This window comes from Hydra vulgaris, chromosome 14 (assembly GCF_038396675.1).
Source record: "Hydra vulgaris chromosome 14, alternate assembly HydraT2T_AEP".
NCBI lineage: Eukaryota > Metazoa > Cnidaria > Hydrozoa > Anthoathecata > Hydridae > Hydra > Hydra vulgaris.
This window is the reverse complement of record NC_088933.1, coordinates 23,208,847-23,229,310: the sequence shown is the minus strand read 5'-3', so window position 1 is coordinate 23,229,310 and position 20,464 is coordinate 23,208,847. Positions and strand designations below refer to the sequence as shown.

Below are 20,464 nucleotides of genomic sequence, written 5' to 3'. Positions count from 1 at the left end.
AGCAGAAGACGTCAGGAGAAAATTCACAGTCTTAAGATTTAAAAAACATTTCTGATGAAGCAGTTGGAGCTGAATTTTTTTCTGTATAAGAATGCTTTAATTTACAACCAAGTATCAGTACAAGTTCATCATTTTCATTTAAAGTTTAAAGAAGCATAAAGATAACTTAATTATAAGAATACAAATATATTACAAAGTCTTGTTATAAAACAAAAACTTTAGCTTTAACTCCTCTTTTTGTATTCTGCAATTCCTTGAAACTCAAGGATTAGATTTTCGTGGAACAAGTGTAACCGTTTTTAAAGAAAACAATGGAAACTTTTTAAAACTTGTTGAATATATTTCAAAATTTGTCACTGTCCTTTCTGAACATCTTCATCGGGTAACTGTCAAAGAAACTCATGTGCATTATCAGACAAAAAAAGTTTTAAATAAGTTTATTGGTCTTTGTTCCTGTAAATTTACTGAGTTTATCTTGTGTAATCTGTATGTATCTGAGACAAAGGAACTTTTAGATTAAAATCCAAAGCAATACTTAAATCTTCTTTACAATCAAGCTGCATTAACTCTTTAGAGGAATTCTAAAGTATAATATTTAGGAAATTGCTATATATGAAGAAAAAAAAAGATTTCATTTAAAGCTTTTGCTTCATTGTGCCTTTTTTTTAAAATAATATATAAATAAAGTAAGCAATGCAAGAACAATTATAAATGAAGTAGGAGAGTGCAATAATTGTATGCAATTATTATTCTATAATTCTTGGTTGTACTGCTAACGTAAGTTATAAAAAAAAATGATACTTGTTGTTCGATTTGTCTACGCAGTTCCAGGAGACGATGTAAACTTGAGGGGATATTTTTTTGGATTTGTTCAGGTTGTAGATACATCTGGGCCAAAGATGTCGAGCTTTCAAAAAAAGCAACACCCTTACAAAATATGCGTAGCAAGCGTTACGGTAATAGATGAAACATGAAAGGAAAGAATGTAAGCGTACAAAAAATGATCCTTTATCTAAACCCTCGAGCATTTTTTGTTCCTTGTGGAAGCCATTCACTAAACTTTGTTGTCAATAATGCACCATTTTCTTGCACTGTAGCTGTTAGCTTTTTAAGCAATATTCAGGAGGTTTATAACTTTTTTTCTGGATCACCCCATAGATGGATTATATTAACAAATCATGTAAATAATTTGGCTGTAAAATCGAAGTGAAATCCATTGAGAGAGCACGATAGACGCCCTTGAACCTTTGCGATACCACATTGAAGGTTTATGACGCTAAAATCTAACTTAGATTACGCTGTCTGTAAATCTAAGTTAGATTCTAGGGTTGATGCTTTTGGAAAAAGTACCGCTATGGGAATGGCCAAGAAAACTACAGATTTCAAATTCATCTGCTTTTTGATCACTTAGTATGATCACATTTAATTTAGTAAGCAAAATACTTCAAATAAAAACTGTTAATCTGCTGAGCGCTTCGAAACTAATTGAAAGTGTCGAGGAGAACATGAGATAGAAAAATGGGCTATATAGTTTTATTATAGACGCAATAAAATTGGTTCTTTGAAGAAGTTGTGGTCAGGCCGAGTAAGATCAGAAGGAAACTTTCCTATGAAAGACAACTGAACCTGTGAAGTCGGCCAATGAAAGATGAACCATTGAAGTCGGCAAAAGAGTCTTTCAAAGTAAATTTCTTTTTTGTAGTTTTAGACACTGCAATTAATTAATTTTCAAAAAGATTAGAACAGATGGAAAATCAAAGAAAACACTTTGAATTTTTCTATAAAATAAAAAAAAATTGACAAATATGAAACTGTTGCATTTAAAAAAAAGTGCAAAAACCTGCATTCTGTTTTTACAGCTGACGGTAAGAGTGACGTTAAAAAGAATGAACTGATTGGTGAAATTGTAACCTTAGCCCCAATGTTGCAATGCAAAAGATAGCTGCTCTAAAACAACACTTCTATTACAAAAAACTGTTTGATTGACATTATTTCTAATGTTTATGTAGAATTGAAAATTTTGCTTATACTCCCGGTATCAGTGGTCAGCGGAGAAACAAGTTTTTCTAAATTAAAGATTACCGTTCGATTGACTCTTTTTTAGGACCACCTATGTGGGTGGCACCATTAGCAATTGAACACTAGGTTCTGAGTACAATTGAAACCAATTAATTTTTAAAACATTTTGAAAATAATAGTAACAATAATAAAAACAATAATACAACAATAACAATAATATATATTCATAATATAACAAAATACAATACAAATTATAGAAATATTAATAAGTATGCTTACAATAATTACAATAGAAAAAAAATAATAAATATTATAATGGTAGTTATAAGCATAAAATTATTTATAATAATAAGTTAATGATTTATTAGGATAGTGTCACTCATACAGAAATCTATGAAGTGACAACAATTTTTAAACATAATATAAGTAATAATAACCAAAGACATACATTGAAACACATGGACCGTAAACACATAGGTTGAAGCACATAAAACATACGTTAAAAATAAACACGCAGAATTTGCAGATTAAAATAATAAAAAGAATATAAAAATAAACAAACAAAAAGTACTAATGGTAATTGTAGTAATAACGAAAATAAAATTAAACGAATATTTTAATGGTAAGAATAATAATGTCTAAAAGTTAGAATAAAATGTTATTCATAAATTTTTAACATTGATTTTGTTTAAGATGGAGTAAAGGTAATTTAGGATGAAGTATTTTGGACTCATTCAGAATCCATACAAAGCTTCTGTTCCATTCATAGACGCACTGATAAACAATAGAGTAGAAACAATAGAATGTTTTTTATCATGTATACATATCATTATCAACAATAGAATGTTTTTTCGCTTTTATCAAAGAGACGAAATTCCTCTAAAGCTCCCAAATATTAGCATCGGGAATCAATTTATAAAAAGAGAACACTGAATGAAGTTTCTAGGTGTTCTTCTTGACGAAAATATCACCTGGACAAACCACTTAAACCTAATCGAAAATAAAATTTCTAAAAATATTGGCATACTTTATAAGGTTAAACCTTATCTAAATCAAACTTGCTTAAAATATATCTACTTTTCTTTTATTCATTGTTATCTCAATTATGCTAACATTGCTTGGTGCAGCACCAATAAAAAAAAACTAAACAAACTATTTAACAAACAAAAACATGCCATAAGAATAATATCCAACGCAGACCGTCTCTCTCATTCACAACCACTATTTATTAATCTAAAAATCTTAAATGTTTACCAAATAAATATATATCATCATTTAATTTTTATGCATAAAATCAATAACGATACGATGCCAAATATTTTTAAAACGCTATTTAAAAAAATACAGCACAAATACCTTACTAGACATGCAAAAAATAATTATGTTCAAGCTAAAAATCACTTTGAAGCCACTAAGTTTTCCATCACAACTAGAGGCCCACAACTATGGAGTAAAGTAATTAGAAATGACATCAAAACGCTTGCAAACATAAATATTTTTAAATCAAAACTAAAAGAAATAATTTTAATTAATCAAAACATGAAGGACTTCTTCTAGAGCTATATTTATTTGTTGGCCTTTAAAATATTTTATAGTATATTTTCATTTTATTTGCAAAGGTTTAAAAGCTTAGTTCACTAAAAAACTTATTTTTTATTTTTTATTTTCTTTTTATGAAAAACTAAAGGTCTTGCTATAGAAGTTTAAATTCTTTTCATTATATTTCCTAATTAAGAATTCTTAATCGCAATAATTAAAAACATTTATATATAGGTTCAAATATCATTTTTGTCTGTTTGTTTCTTTTTCATTTTTGCTTTGTGTTCAATTATATTTGAAAATAAGTTTTATAATTTGTTATCTCTATTTTTTTTGTCTTTTTTTTTTTGTTTGTTTGTTTGTTTTTTGTTTGTTTTTTGTTTTTGTCTTAGTTTGTTTTTTTTTTTTTTATTTTTTTTAAAAAAAAAAAAAAAATTTTTCTTTTTTTTTTCTTTCTTTTCTTTCTTTTTATATTTGATAACTTTTTTAATGACAAGATTTGATAGCTATATTATTTACGGATTATTGGGAGCTTGGCGATAAGACTATTTTTGTCTTCTTCTTGCCCCCGCCATGTGTATATTTTACCAATACGAGAGTTGTAATTATTTTTAACGGCAAACTTATAACTTTAAAAAAAAAAAAAAAAAAAAAAATGTTTACCATACTTCTGGGTTTTAAAAAGGGATATATTTAGCTTTCCATTGTGTATATTTCTTGTAGAGTAGGAATATACTAGTCTACTTTCTGTGAACAAAATTGTAATGGAAGATAGTAAATTTTTATTTAAGGAGTCAAATACAAAAAGAAGATTAGCATACTTTACTAGCGCTGGAAATGTTGGAATGAAAAGTTTTTTAATGACTCCGATGTATCTGATTTAATTAGTTGGAAGTTTATTAATCTAATGGATTAACTTGTGTTAACTTTATCGACACTAAGTGTGTTAACTTTATCGACATAATGACAATTTATTGAAAGCATACCGTTATCTCGAAATAATTTCTTGCTAAGTTCATTAATTTGAAAGTTTTATAAAAGATGGCAGTCAATTAACACACCAAAATATTTAATAACTCTCGAAGGATATAGCCGTTTATTATTAATTTTGATTTTGATTTCAACATTTTTAAAAAAATGGTTTTTTTCTCGGAGATGAAAAAAAAAAATTTAGCTCAGTTTTATTGGTGTTGAGACATATTAGGTTAGCATTTAACCAGTATACTATACCTTTCAGATCCGAATTTTTACATAAAGAATGATACAATTTGTTGATGTGCAAGAGATTTGTATCGTTTGCAAACAGATGTACTGACGAGAAGTGAACAAAGGTCGTTAACTTAGATTAAAAAAATACGAGGACCAAGAACATAATCTTGAGGAACACCACACAAACTGATTTATTACTAGAACTAAATATTTACAATTAATACTTAGAAATTGTTTTCGATCTGAAAGATAAGATCAAAACCAGTCATTTACGATACCGCAAATTCCTTGATGTTCTAATTTTGAAATCAAAATACTGTGGTAAATGGTATCGAAAGCTTTTTTTAAACGCTACAAACGAAATGACCGAGAGCTTTTCTGCTTTTCTGTTTTACTTATTAATGCATGGCAAGTAGAATATTTTGATCGAAAACAAAATTGAAAATCATTTAAACAATTTAATGAGTTTAGAATAGAGCACACTCTAGAATATAAAAGTTTTTCAAGAAGCGTCCTGAAGAAAGAAGAAAGGCGTCCTGAACACAACCCCCTTCCCCACCCTTTAAAAAATATATATATATATATATATATATATATATATATATATATATATATATATATATATATATATACACACACACACACACACACAAGGTGGCCCATAAGTCACTTTACATTTTAAAAACTAAATAACTTTTTTCTATTTCTCTTTTAAGAATTAAAAAGTAAAATCTTTGGAGATTTTTGGCATGGATAAGTTTACAACAGAACAACGAGTGAAGGTAATTGAATTTTACTTTAAAAAATCAATTGTCAATTGTTGCATTGCAAAGATCGCATATGCACCAATTCAATGTTGAACATCCCCCGAGTAGGCCTGCAATATTGAATCTAGTGATGCGTTTTCAAGAGCATGGCTCTGTAAGTGATAGGTCTAGAGGTGGACGAGGTCGTTCAGTACGTACACGTGATAATACTGAAGCTGCGAACTGTAGCATTGAAGAGAACCCAACCACATGCACTCGAAGGCGATCTCAAGAACTTGGCATCTCACGGAGTTCTTTGCAGCGCATTCAAAGAGACTTGCACATGTACCCTTACAAGGTTCAATTAGTGCAACCTTTACAACCACCAGACTTTCAAAAACGACTAAATTATGCTGTCAGCTTTCAGAGAACTGCAAGAAATGACTATGAGTTTATTCACAAGTCGATATGATATGACTGATCATGGGAGATAAAGCTCATTTTCATTTGAATAAGCAGAATACCAGATTCTGGGGCACAGAAAATCCACGCCAAGTTCATGCGAGTCCATTGCACCCGGTTAAAGTCACAGCATGGTGTGGAGTAACATCAGATAGGGTTATTGGGCACTTCTTCTTTGAAAATGCAAATGAAAATACTGTGACTGTAAGTGCTGAGAGATATCGAGACATGCTAGCAAATTTTGTTCAACTTCAGTTAGCAAACATAGCAGATATTGGTGGCAACAAGATAAAGCAACTGCACATACCGCTAGAGCCACAATGCAGTTGTTAACTGCAATGTTTCAGGATGAGATAATCTCTTATAATTCCAATTTTGAATGGCCTACACGTTCTCCTGATTTGACAACACCAGACTTTTGGCTTTGGGGATATCTTAAAGACAAAGTGTATGCAAATAAATTCTTTCCTTACAACCTCAGATGTTAAGAAGTGTCATGGAGAATAGCTTAGAAAAAGCTCAACTTTGTGAAGCCGAAAATGGAGGCTTTTTAAGAGACATCATTTTTCATAACAAAGTCAGAACTAACTTACAGACTCTAAACTTTGTAATAAAAAAAGAAATAATTAAATAGTCATTTAAGAAAAAGTTATTTAATTTCTAAAATGTAAAGTGACTTATGGGCCACCTTGTATGTATGTACATATATGAATTGTCAAAAAATAGTATAATAAAGTAGCAAAATAATAAAATGAATGTCCAAATGCAATAGTCGTATACAAAAAGTTATATATATAAAATCATTCAATGGCGCATATACTTCATCTTCGCATTTGTTATCATTATTTTCATTTTAGTTAATACCAGTATCAGTCTGGTTTACACTAAAAGCAGCTATTTTAAACATACAAGTAAAAACAGACGATTTCTTTTGGTAGCGGCATAAGTCGTTTACTCCTCAGCAGAAACAAGATCCTTTGAGCAAAAGCGATACTTTATCCACGTATTTTTTAGAAATTGCTTTTTCCGTGAGCATTTGATTTTTTGGTTTTACTTTTAATCAGAACAGCTTTTTTTTATTCATCTGGCTTATTAGCATTATATCGTGACGTAATTTTAAATGGCAACTTTAATTTTAGGGAATAAACTTTAAAAAATTTAAAGTTTGTTAAAGTTTATTTGGATTTGAAAATTCAAAAAAACAATACCAATTGCTCAAATCTTATGTAGCTTCCATCACATAGGAAGATCATGCCTAAGGTTAGGTTTTGTAAATTATGGTAATGCAATAAATATTGACAGTTAGTTGTACTCTACTGTTTAGATAACATGTTGAACTAATGTAGAATTACGTAACAAAGATGAATAAAACTGTATAAAGCAACATGCAAATAAAAACGTTCAAGAAAGAATTTAACATTTTTTAAATAAGATATAAAACATTTTTTCTGTTACAGAAATACTTTAAAATATCAAAACATGTTTCTCTAAAACTTCTTTAAAACTTGAAACCAGATATATTCAAAAGTACAAAATAAGCTGTCTAATTAAAAAACAAACATAAGAAGTACATTTTATACTGTCTTGTGCATTTAGAAGCACAATTTTGAAACCCTTCGCAATGTAGGAAGTAATAAAGAGAATATCTTAATTTCATTCGATATTCGATGCGCTGCAAAACATTGTTTAACAATTACTGATTAATTCTAATTCTTTGACGAAGCTGCTTGTACCGCTTTCTTTGCTTTTACCATTTCGACAAGTTCCTAAAATCAAAAACGTTTAAAATCACTGCGTTTTAAATAATTATTCAAAAATAACAAAGGATATAAACTTTTACTTTGTATCTTTTCATGCAATCTTTTTTAGTGCGTGAAGGTATCACACTTGCGATTTTTTCCCATCGTTCTGGTGTGTTGGCGCCGTACGTTTTCAAAGCTTGCTCTAGCAACTTTAAAAATATTAAAAGTTTCAGAACATACATTTTGTCGTTGAAAATTTAAATGTTTCATTAACCATTATGTGACAGTTATTATAATAAATATGATTTAAAAAAAAAAAGTAACACTTGAAAAGAGATTATAGAAAGGAATGTTAGAAGTTATTTTTTTGCATTTACTACTTTATAAAGTTATTTATATCTATTATTTATTCATCTTATTTATCAATGAATTCTTTCCTTTTTTTTCTTTTATTGTTTATATAGACCTCCTGTACCCTATGTTTCGTACTGGTCAAAGAATAGAAACGCAGAGAACACTAGAGGCTCTAGCAAATTGCCATGATGAAGCTGAAAAAGGAGAGTAGGATGCCATGATTTTTAATCACCTACTTTCTACTAAGGATGATGGGAGCTACTTAATTTATAATCTACCAAACTTTCTGTTATTTAAAGGATATAATTTATACACTGCAAAACCTTTTTTTTTCTTTAACTATATCATGTATTTTTATGATTATAATAGTATTATTTTTTATATATAGCATTGAAAGTAATGTTAAATGTTTGTAAATTAAATAGTCACATTCATTTGAATCATTTCCTGATATTAAAAACCTATATTTGATATTTTTAAAAAACTAAGATCTAATTTGAATATAAAAAGCAGTAGTTAATTAGTAGCACAATGCGATCAAAAAAAAAAAAATTGGCACAGTGCATTTTTTTTGTTTTAAATCAATTTTTTTAAACTTGCTCAATTTACCTCGACTAGACAAGGTGGCACATAAGTTAGATTATATAAAGAACAGTAAGACAGGAAAACACGGCTAATTTATTGAAAGTCTAATAAATGGATGAAACATCAACAATTAAGTGCCTCTAAAATAAAAAAATTGTTAGCATCCGAGAGAAAAATAACATACATCTTTTACTTTCTTGTTTTAAAATAAAATTGTAAAAGTATCCGCGCATTTTAACTGACTGCCGTCCAACAACCTTATGTTTCGTATTGCGTTACCATTCTATTCTTTACCTTTTATCCATTAGATGACATGCAATGTCATGCAATGAGCAGTTTCTGAGAGTTTACTTGACCAATTTGCCCCTATGCTCAACTCTTGCCTTTCTTATCATACTCTTATTGTTAATTTTATAAACAATGCACAGCAAACAATTTATTATTATAGAAAATATAAGACTATCTGTGTACTTATTTTATAATTCTACTAATTTAACAAAGCTATTAGTGAGAAACATTTAAACGTGATTATAAAAGCATTCAACAAGCAATGATGTTTCAATTTTTAACATGACTATAAAACAACCAAAATATTATAATAGCTTTTTTTTTTTTTAATTAAAAAAATTATCCTAACAAAAAGTTGAAAATCTCTTTTCAAGAGTTTTGATTTCATAAAACTTATAACTTTATTATAAGAGTTTTGATTTCATAAAACTTTTCGATGCAGGAATATAAACACAAAACAAGATTCTTGTATTACTGAGATAAAAAACAAGATTCTTGTATTACTGGGATAAAAAACAAGATTCTTGTATTACTGGGATAAAAAACAAGATTCTTGTATCACTGAGATAAAAAACAAGATTCTTGTATTACTGGGATAAAAAATGACCAAATAGGATTATGTACAGTAGTCCATAATCAATAAATAAAAACATCTGAGATGCAGAAATTGCACAATCAAACTAATTTTAGAAACATCTGTTGGAAATTTTAATCGAAATAAATAAACAAAGATATTCTTGAACTCAATTCTAAAAGCCAGCACCATAAAAATAACACCTGCTTTGATGAAACACAGACAATGACAACAACATAAAGATTTTTACTTAACTCAATTTTTTATTTAAATCAACATTCAATAAATTTTGAAAAGATTATAAGGAGCAATTGAAGAAATACTTTTTCAATAGAATTTGTTGATATCCCTAACTTATTTAACTCTTTTTGCTTGTTTTAATAACTGTTTATTGGACAAGGCTCCTTGCCTTAAGTTTGCACTAGAGTTACCCAATTGCTATTTTGCTCAGTGTATTCAACAACTCTTTTTCTGTCATTTGGTGAAGATAAAATATAATGCTTTCTTTCAACTTGTTTAATTGTATGTATTTCATGCCAGCATAAGCTGGAGAAGTGGATGTAAACATTTTCGGTGAAATAAATGTTGACAGATTTAATTTAATAACAGACTTCATCGTGCACATTAAAATATAACACAACACAAAGTTATTATAACCTATAAACCTATATTGTGCATTTGGAATTACAATTAACAAGTTGAAAGAAAACATTACATTTTATCTTCATTAAATAACATTAGAAGAGTTATTGAATGTGCTGAACAAAATAGTGATTGTGTGACTCTGGTGCAAACTTTAGATGTCAAATATAAGACAGCATTTAATTCTCAATTACATATTACGATTTCTTAATTACATGTTGCATTTCTCAATAACACATTACAATTTTTTAATTACATGCTGTGTTTCTTAATTGCACATTATTATTTCTGAATTACATATTGTATTTCTCAATTACATATTACAATTTTTTAATTACAACTTTCACATTTTCAATTACTAATTCTTGAAAAGCTATAGAATTCACTATTCAAACTAGAAAAACCAGATTACAGAACCAATTACACAACTTATATAGAACTTAATTACCATGAGACTCAGAATGACCTCATTATTAATTGATTATTTTATCAGTTTTCCAAATGATGAATAAGCATGAGTTTTAATTAATAAAAGTATAAGTTCAAGTTAAAATTGTGTAAAAAAAACCTAACTAGCATAGAGGAGATTTTTTTTCTTTAAACAAAATCCACTTAATGCTAGTTGATTGCTATATAAATAGAAGACAGAAATTGCAAATACTTAGGTCATTAGAAAAGTTCATAGAATCTATAAATTTTCAATAAGAAAGAAAATAATTATTTATATATCACCTGTATTTATAATTATGAACATTTTAACTACTTAACTACTCAGAGTTCCCAGCACAAGACATAACTAATGAACTGATAGTTCATGGTGACCAAGAACCAAAATATAGTAGTTTCCAATTGGGCTGCTCTATCACAAGATGGTAAAGAGGGGCTTGGAGATGATCCCTGCTTTAGGCACCCTAAAACAATCTATACAGCTGAGAATATTAAATTAGTGCCTGCCATTATTGAAGAAAACCTTCATGCAACACATAATATAGTTAAAGCCCTGATATTGATTAATCATTTTACAATCAATGAAATCATTCGTAATGCTCCTTAAAAAAGTGGAGTAGCTAACTATTAAAAATGCAAGAGTTGTCTTAAGGAAAACTTATTGCTATTCAGAAACAATCAATGGTAACTATGGTAACTATGTGATGTTATTATATGGAATGTGTTGTAGTTTTATTTGAGACAAGTTGGGTGCAAGTTGGCTAATGCTAGTTGGGTTGATAAAGGTGATAGTCCAAGAACTATAGTAACATGCAACAGATTTGAGCAGAAAAAAATCTGTTTTTGTTCAAAACAACAGGTGGTGCTCATTCGGGTTATGTTGGAAAAAAAGACACCATTACTATTCAATACTATGTAAGAAATAAAAAAATCTTTATAATTATACTGATATCAAAAGTAAAAAAAAACAATAACATAACCAAGCTACTTTAAAGTATACCCTAAGAAGAGCTTAAAAAAAAGTGTGACAAATGGCTTGAAAGAATGCAACTTTGTATAGATAATGATAGACATTTCTTTAAACATTTAAAACTAACTTAACATATTTAATTATCAAGTAGAATATATTAAATGCCTAAACAATTAAAAAAAGAACTATTACCTCTATATATTACATCATAAGTTCACTATTCTATATGAAAGTTATGAAACATTTTGTTTTTATTTAAAAAAATACCTTTTGTTCATCAGAGCTCCATGGTATTTCCTCTACAGCAGGAGAAAGTAAACCTAAAAATTTTGAACAACTTAGGTAAAAACTTTAAGAAAGCAAACTAATATATCAGATTTTGAAACTACATTTAAAAACATCAGGCACATTAATCAACTTTTAATGACAAATTAAAAATAGCTAAAAGTTCACTGCAAACAAGAAGAAACACTTGATATTTCTGAAAAACTTTAACAGCTGAAAAAAAAGCAATATGTAATAATTAATAAATATATTTTTTTATTTTCAAAAAACTTACTGTCACTTTTTGATGGTTCAGCAGTTATTGATGATGTCAACTTGGCATTAGTAGATTTCTCTAGATTTTGAAATGCAAGTTTATTTACTTCATCTTTATGCGAAGGATCTATGAAGGTATCAAACTATTAATTTACTAATAAATCACTGAATCTTAAATATTGATTTGTCTTTTTTAAAAAAATCATTTTTTAAGAATCAGAGATTAGATAATAGATGTAATTTAAAAATAATTTATTTAGATTAAAAAGTTAAAAAATATATATAAACTAGAGTAAAAGAGCAAGAGTAGAACTCATGATTTAAATTAAATCATGAGTTCTATATTAAATTATTTAATCTTAATATAAATGTTAGCAACACAAAAAAATTAACAAAATAAATTTGAAAAAAGAAACATCTCACTAAATTACCTAATTTACGCAAATTTTTAACTTTGTGGATAACTTGCTTTGATGTTTTTGGCTTAGTTGAACCAGAGTGTTCATTAATATATTCTGCAATAACCTCCCACCTTGAACTTGTACCAACTGGAAAAAGTGTGGTTGCCTTTACTAAAAGTTGTTTTTCAATTTCATTCCACATGTTGTCAGAAAAATTATCAGCAGAAGCAACTTTATTTGATGTAGCCATGGCAACTTCTACAAACCACAACAAAAAAAGACTTAAAAAAAAAATACACAGATGAACGCTTACTTCTATTACATTTATCAGTTTTATTATGATATTAGTAACATTTTCTGTGACACTTAACAACCAGTGACAGGTTAAGTTAAAGGCAAAAACATAATATAAATAAAATTATATATATATATATATATATATCAAATATATAAATATATATTAATAACATGAATAAAATTATAAATAATAATATAGTATAAAAATAATTTAAAAATAACATTTTTTGTTTTTAACTTTTTTTCTTTTGGCAACAATAAAAAAAGGGCACTATAACTTACAGACCTTCTTTCCTCCGTTTCTCTTCTTTTTCAATTTGTATTTTTTCTAAAACCTCTGTTGACTTAAGAAAAAGTTAAATAGTATTTAAAAATTATTTTAGTACAAAATAAAAAGTAAAAATAAAATAGATATTAGGTAATAGTTATATCATACTCGTTTAAAATAGACATCTTTAAAGTGTGCTTTATCTCCTTTTTCTACTAGCTCACGAAGTTCCTGCAAACTGTTGCATAGAACAGTATAATTATTAGAACAGTGTAATTATCAGAATAGGTTATCATTATAGAATATTAAATAAACCTTAATAATTTTAAATTCAAAACCAACATTTTTACAAAATAGAAATAAACAAAAGAAAATTTAAAAGTCTTTAATGTAAAACCTAATTTTAAAGATTATTTATTACTCTGGTAAGGATAAATTTTCCATTGCAATTTCTAGTCTTTCCATTCCTTTGACTTCATCTTCATCAATATTGAAGTAACTTTCATTCTATACAACAAAAAATTGCAAAGTCTAAATATACTTTTTATACTTTAAAAATATTGAAAATGTTGAATTTAATTACCTAAATCAATTTTAATTAATAAAAGTATAAGACTAGATTTTGAGAGTCAGCTTGATCAGAGTCGAATAAAGTTTTTATTCAAAACTCATGCTTAATCATCATTTGGAAAACTGATAAAGTAATTGAAAAGTAAATTTGTATCAATAAACTTGGTACTTGAATGGTAATACTCTTACTGAATCCTCTACTTTACATCTTCTTGGATTGTCTTTAACTTTTGACCAGGTGATATTTTAGACCTTTTTGACAATGTTGAATGTATTTGGACAACACCCAAATTCAGAAATAGAGGACTTTTTTTTTTTGTTGCAAAAAAATGCCTATATACAGCAATTACTACTACCCAAAGAATTTTCTTAGAATAGCCCCAGCTGACCTATCAAGGAAACCATATTAAAATCTATTGCATGGTTAGCATTGGTTCCTTCTCTCCATTGTGATATTCTGTGATGCTGCTTCTTTTCATTGTCATGTTTGGGCTATCATATTTAGACAAGATCAAAAATGAATTACAAATGTAGTTGAAGATGCTTTGGCCCTAAAATTTACTGATTTACATGATCATAAAATTGCACCTTGTTTTCTACCAATACTATCACACTCAAGCAACCATGGTAGCAATTGTGAAAATAGATTTAAAAAAAATCTGATAAAAAACAATGGTCTGCTAAAACTGGTAGGTAAAGAATGAAATAAATTTACTGAATGAGTAAAACATTTAATCAGTATTGGAAGATCAACATTGTAAACAAGGAATTTGTTATTGGGTGAATTCTATATTAACACTTGAATTTAAAAAAAGAATAAACAATTTTTTTAAATTATATTTTTTAACAAGCACACAAGTTTTTCAAATTACATTAATAAAATTAGTTGCTATAAATTTAAATTTATAGCAACTAATTTTATTAATGTAATTTGAAAAACTTGTGTGCTTGTCAAAAAATACAACTTTTCAACAATCTGTCCATCTAAAAAAAATGATATAATTTTTCTGGGGGGTGTTTTTTTATTATAATTGATATTGTTTATAAATATTTGTTAATAATTATTGGATGTTGAAAATCAGTTCTATAATGTTTGAATGTTAAAAATCAGTTCTATAATGATTGGATGTTGAAAATTAGTTCTATAATGATTGGATGTTGAAAATCAGTTCTATAATTAATGGGAACTTACCAATAGACACATTAAATAACCTTCTAGTTTTGTCATCAAAAAAACTTTTTCACCCTTTGCAAACATTTTGATATCTAACAAATTTTGTTACTAAAAATTAATTACTATTAGTTTGATCCACATTCCATCTTGTCAAGGCTCATGTTTAGGAGTCTAGAAATAAGTGTTTGAGAATGAGGCAATTTTTTTTTAAAAAAGAAGCAGTCTCCTTAACTGCAGAGGTAGTCATAAATTTTAAAGCCCACATATGTGATGTTTTATAGTGCTTACTTGCTTAAATTTTCATGAGTTTAAATAAATTTCAAAGATTTAAATAGTTAAACTTTAATAATGAATCTTAAATCTTGAACTGAATAATGAATTTTTGAAACTGAATAATGAATCTTTGAAACTGAATAATGAATCTTTGAAACTGAATAATGAATCTCTGAAACTGAATAATGAGTCTTTGAAACTGAACAATGAATCTTTGAAAGTGAATTATGAATCTTTGAAACTGAATGATGAATCTTTCGAACTGAATGACGAATCTTTGAAATTAAACATAAAGTCTTTAAAATCCAACAATGAATCTTTAAAACTAAAAAACAAATTTTTTGAAACTGAATGATGAATTTTTAAACTTAAATAAATCTTTAAAACGGTCCAGTTACAGGTAGTATATATAAAATACTACACAACTTTATACAATATTATAGGATGGGGCACCATGATGACACTTTTGGTATTATGTGATTCATGCAACTTGCCTATGAAACATTCACAAATTAAAACAATTAACAAAATTAAAAAAAATATATAGATTTAGGATTTTATAAATTAAAATTTGAAATTTGTATCATCCTACCATGGAATACATTAGCACAAACTACAAGCAATAAAGTGCTTATGGAATGTAGTTTACAAAGTAACTGTACTTACCATTAAGTTACCTAATACTTGAAAATAGAAAACAGTTGAATTATTTTGTTATCTTTTATTATTTTATTATTTTGAATAAAAATACAACCTTATTCATATTATGTTACCTTTATTGCTTGCTTGATAGTTTTTCGATCTTTAGCTGCAGATTTTCTCAACTTTTCTTTTTCTTTTTTTTCTTTCAGCACCTGTCAATTTTATAAATATGTACAACATTTCGGATATCCAAATTTTAGTATAGCATTTTGCATCAATATTTTGTGATACAATAAAATAAAAACAATTAAGTAAAAATCAAGACAAAATAATAGCTACTTTTTCTTTAGCTTCTAACTCTGCTTTATCTTTCGATTTCTTTTCTTCTTCCAAAGCTAATTTTCGTTGCTAAATATATATTTAAGAGAAAGTAAATAAACCATTTTTTAACCATAAGATAATCAAAAAATGTAAATATTTTAAAATGTTCAAAACTAACATTGACACTCGGATGAAGGATTCGCTAAAAAGGTTGGTTTTTTAATTAGGAATCTTTCAATAAAATTTTTTGAGGTCTAAATAAAATGTTCAGCGAAAGAAAATTAAGTTACTACAGTAAAGTAGTTTTGCAGACCGCTGGAAACAAAGTTTTTGTTTAAACAAAACCTTTTCACTTAATTAATTAAATAATGCTAGTGCCAGAGCAATACCAAGGCAAATAAACATAAGATTTTGATAAAAATTAGCCTAAATAAAAACAAGCTAAATTTATAATAGTGTGTATATATAATAATAACAATAATAATAAAAGTAATAAAAAGACAAAAAAACTTAAATTTATGTCAACCTAAATTTGCATAAGTGGTGTGTATATATATTTTTAGTGCTATTTGTCTCCCCAAAGTCAAAAAGGCCACTACAGTCGAGGAGACTACTTAATTGTGGTTAAAACCCTCTCTTAACTCTTTAACTCTGAAACACTTGAACAAAGCTGAACAAGGCTGCTGCATGAAGAAACAAGTTGAGCGCAGTACTATCAGAGACATGATGGGTATCAAATTCAAAACTTCTTTCTTAAGAAGTGAGCGCTATACCACTACAATGCTGCCATATATATATATATATAAATATATATATATATATATATATATATATATATATATATATATATATATATATATATATATATATATATATATATATATATATATATATTTCTGTGTGATTGTGTGTGTAGAAAAAAAAAAGGTGTACATCAACACCACAAGCATGTTAAAAACCCTGTTCAAACCCTGTTTTTTTAATTTAATGATTCATAAACACTTTTATCTGAATTTTTTATTCTTTTAGATTGGACCAGTAATCCCAAACCTTAACAGGCTAAATAAAGCAACTAAAAAATTTAATATGCAGCCATATTTTTTTGGGATGGGATGGGGGATTTGGGATGATTTAAGAGAATTCTGCAACTGGTGCAAGATCTTATTATTCATCTTCAGTGTGAGATTATCATTGCAGGTGAGATTAAAAAAAACTGTTTTACAGTCATATATGATTTTTTTGCAATATTATTTATAACCTGCAAAGCTTGAAACTTAAAGATAATTGTTTTTTACATAAACGTAAAAACTTTTCACAGCATAAATAATATTTTTTCAAGTGATTTTTATAAGTTCTTTAAAAGACCTAAAGTTTATTAAACTAATGCAAAAAATAAAACAGCTTACTTATCATTTTGACAAAAAGCTGTTGTCTGTGAATGAAACAACGATAAAATATTCTAATACAATACTTGTTTGTTTGAAAATTTTCTATAAGAGTTATGTGAAATGTGGAGTTTTCTTAAAATTTTTTTTTAGAATTCTATTATTGTCACTAATTCTAATTATTTAGTAACTCTTTAGTATTATTTAGGGACAAACTAACTTTTGCATAAAATTCATAGCAGAAAATTTAATAATTCCCTATCACTTTTCTCAGATTTTCTTATCTGTAAAAACTCCAGTTAACAAAATCAAATTACTTAAATTAGAGTCAGACTCTAAGGAGTCCATCATTTTTGATTTCGGAGTCCCAAAAAATTGATGGAACTCCGCATCCTTGTTTCTGTTAGAGAAAATGTTTCAAAAAAAAATTACAATTATCTCAATTTTTTTTTAAACTTAACATGTTGTTTGATGTGTTTATGAATTATCAAAAATGTTAAAAATGTCTGAAGTTCTATAAATTTATTCACAATATAGTATTAATCAGTATGGTAATATGTTAATAATCAATATGGTGTAGTGGCATGGAATGTGGTGTAGTGGTAGAGTGATTGCTTCAAAAAGTTTCAATGTTTGATCTTCACAAAATCAATAGTACCACGCTTAACTTATTTCTCTGCACAGTGGCTTCATTAAGGTTTGTTTAAGTGACTTCATCAAGGCTTGTGCTTCAGAGTTAAAGAGTTAAGAAAAGATTACACTTGAAAAAAAAATCACCTCTTGAGTTTGGCCTTGCATTTTTTTTCTCTACTTAAAAAAAATATTAAATTTTTGGACAAGCCATACGAATTGAATAAGACATTTTAAAAAGGACACAGGTTCATTAATTACAATTTGTAATTTAAAATTTATATTTTTTTCATAATAAATAAAACCCACTAAAACTTTTATTTTTATTTATCTACTCTATAGATATTATCTATACTCTATGATATAATATATTATCTATACTCTATGGTTAGTTTATATTTTACACCATAGACGTGTTTTATAAAAACGTATTTGTTGATCCTGAAAATTTTAAATTAATGAACTTATACCCTCTTCAAAATGATTTAATTCCTATACATAAAGATATATATATATATATATATATATATATATATATATATATATATATATATATAATATTATATACTTAAAAATAAATATATATTCCTATATATGATAAACATAAAGATATATATAATATTCCTATATATAAAAATGACCACACACCCTCGGGAAAATGAAAATAAAAAAAAGTTTAAAAATATTCTCTGGTTAATATACACACACACATATTTATACATATATGTGTGTGTTGCTTTTAGAACTAAAGAAATTTAATATATTTCAATTGAAGAAACAGTTTAGAAATCATTCTATCAGTAATTTTAACATACCAATGTGCATATAAATTAAAAAATAAATAAAATTGTGTATATAAATTTTAAAAAATTTGCTTAATGCTTACCATTTCTTTTTCTTGTTCAATTTTCTCTTTAGCTTTTTTTTCTTCCAACTTTTTTAACTTTAGCTCTTGTTTGTACTTTTTCAAACGAGGATCATTTTGAAACAGTACATCTAAAAGTTAAACAAGAATCATTTTGGAAAATACATCTTAAATCATTTCAAAGAGTACAATAATGTAATGATATAACAAAATAACAAATTAAAACCATTAAAATCTAAATTTAAATTAATAAAATAAGAAAACTTGCCTTGTTGCATATCAGTCTTGTCAACAAATATTTATATTGAAATTATTCTATATTATATATTTATATTGAACTTGTTATATATTTATAATGAATTATTCTAAATTATGTCAATGTTTACTTATCTTCTCAGCTAAAAGGAAGAAATATGAAAAAACTATACAAGAAACTTAACTGCTTGGCATAATGCAAGATGAAGCCAAAAAAAATTTTACCTCAATTTATTCACAGTGTCAGTTTTTACTATTTACATAAGAATAAAAGATTTTGTCACTATTAATAAAACATACCATTTCAAAAAAGGCATAAGTCCAAAACTTTTAACATTTAGTTTATAAATTTAAATTATAAAGTTCTGTATGATTTATGTTTTTTTTTAAATAAATTAGTCACAAAAATTATTTATATATTCTAATATATTTTCTAATACATATTCTTTATATTTATTTTTATTTATCTACTATGTTTAATTTATTTAGCACAATAGACATTTTTATAATAAAAAAACATTTTTTTGTTGATTATGAAAAGTTTTTATAAAGGAACTCCTGTCCTTTTTGAAACTTCAAGTAACCACAACTCAGTCCTGCCATGAAGAAAAAGAGACTAAAGTGGATTTGGAATCACCATTATTGCTCCAATAAGGGTAGGTAAAGTTATTATTCGAAAATATTATTCACACAAAAAATTATTTAAAACATATCACTGTCATTTAAAATAAGAATTGATCTAGATTTGCTTCTGGGATAAACCAACCTTTCAATTAATAGACAAAAACCTTGTATTTATGTACAACAAGGCTAGCCATATAATAAAAAGTGTTACTGCCTATTTGTAACATTTGTAATTTTTAGTAATGTCAACTTTTAGTTTTTCAAAAGCAAAGGAATGTTAGAAACTTCTACAAAAAAAATCTGTAGAAGTTTCTAAATATAATATGTTGAAATTATTATATAATATTTTAGAAAAGAAAGTGATAATGGAGTGGGGAAGAAAGTGGTAACAAAGTAGGGGAGAAAGTAGTAATAGAGTGTAGAAGAAAGTGGTAATGGAGAGGGAAAGAAAGTAATGATGGAGTAGGGAAGAAAGTGGTAAAGAAGAAAACAAAATCTTGATAGGAACATAGATTAATGTTAAAACTTGAAACAAAAAACAAAAATGGATACAAACATATCGATCATTTTAAATTCTAGGATAATCTACTTTTTGGTTACTTAGTAATGCAAATGCAAACTCATACCTATGGATAGTAATAT

The 20,464-nt window shown here is 26.9% G+C and overlaps 1 protein-coding gene across 1 annotated transcript in view; it reads right to left on the bottom strand.

Moving 5' to 3' along the window:
* Positions 1 to 7,381: 7,381 nt before the first annotated feature.
* The window catches only part of LOC100206531 (dnaJ homolog subfamily C member 2), a 42,341-nt gene continuing 29,258 nt past the window's right edge, over positions 7,382 to 20,464 (bottom strand). The window contains exons 9-19 of the mRNA XM_065818373.1: positions 18,965 to 19,074; positions 16,082 to 16,150; positions 15,874 to 15,954; positions 13,505 to 13,590; positions 13,252 to 13,321; positions 13,102 to 13,159; positions 12,549 to 12,776; positions 12,137 to 12,244; positions 11,845 to 11,897; positions 7,816 to 7,926; positions 7,382 to 7,741 (exon numbers count right to left, since the gene is read on the bottom strand). Of these exons, the coding sequence (XP_065674445.1) occupies positions 7,682 to 7,741; positions 7,816 to 7,926; positions 11,845 to 11,897; positions 12,137 to 12,244; positions 12,549 to 12,776; positions 13,102 to 13,159; positions 13,252 to 13,321; positions 13,505 to 13,590; positions 15,874 to 15,954; positions 16,082 to 16,150; positions 18,965 to 19,074 (1,034 nt within the window). The 3' untranslated portion in view covers positions 7,382 to 7,681. The remainder of the gene's footprint in view (positions 7,742 to 7,815; positions 7,927 to 11,844; positions 11,898 to 12,136; positions 12,245 to 12,548; positions 12,777 to 13,101; positions 13,160 to 13,251; positions 13,322 to 13,504; positions 13,591 to 15,873; positions 15,955 to 16,081; positions 16,151 to 18,964; positions 19,075 to 20,464) is intronic.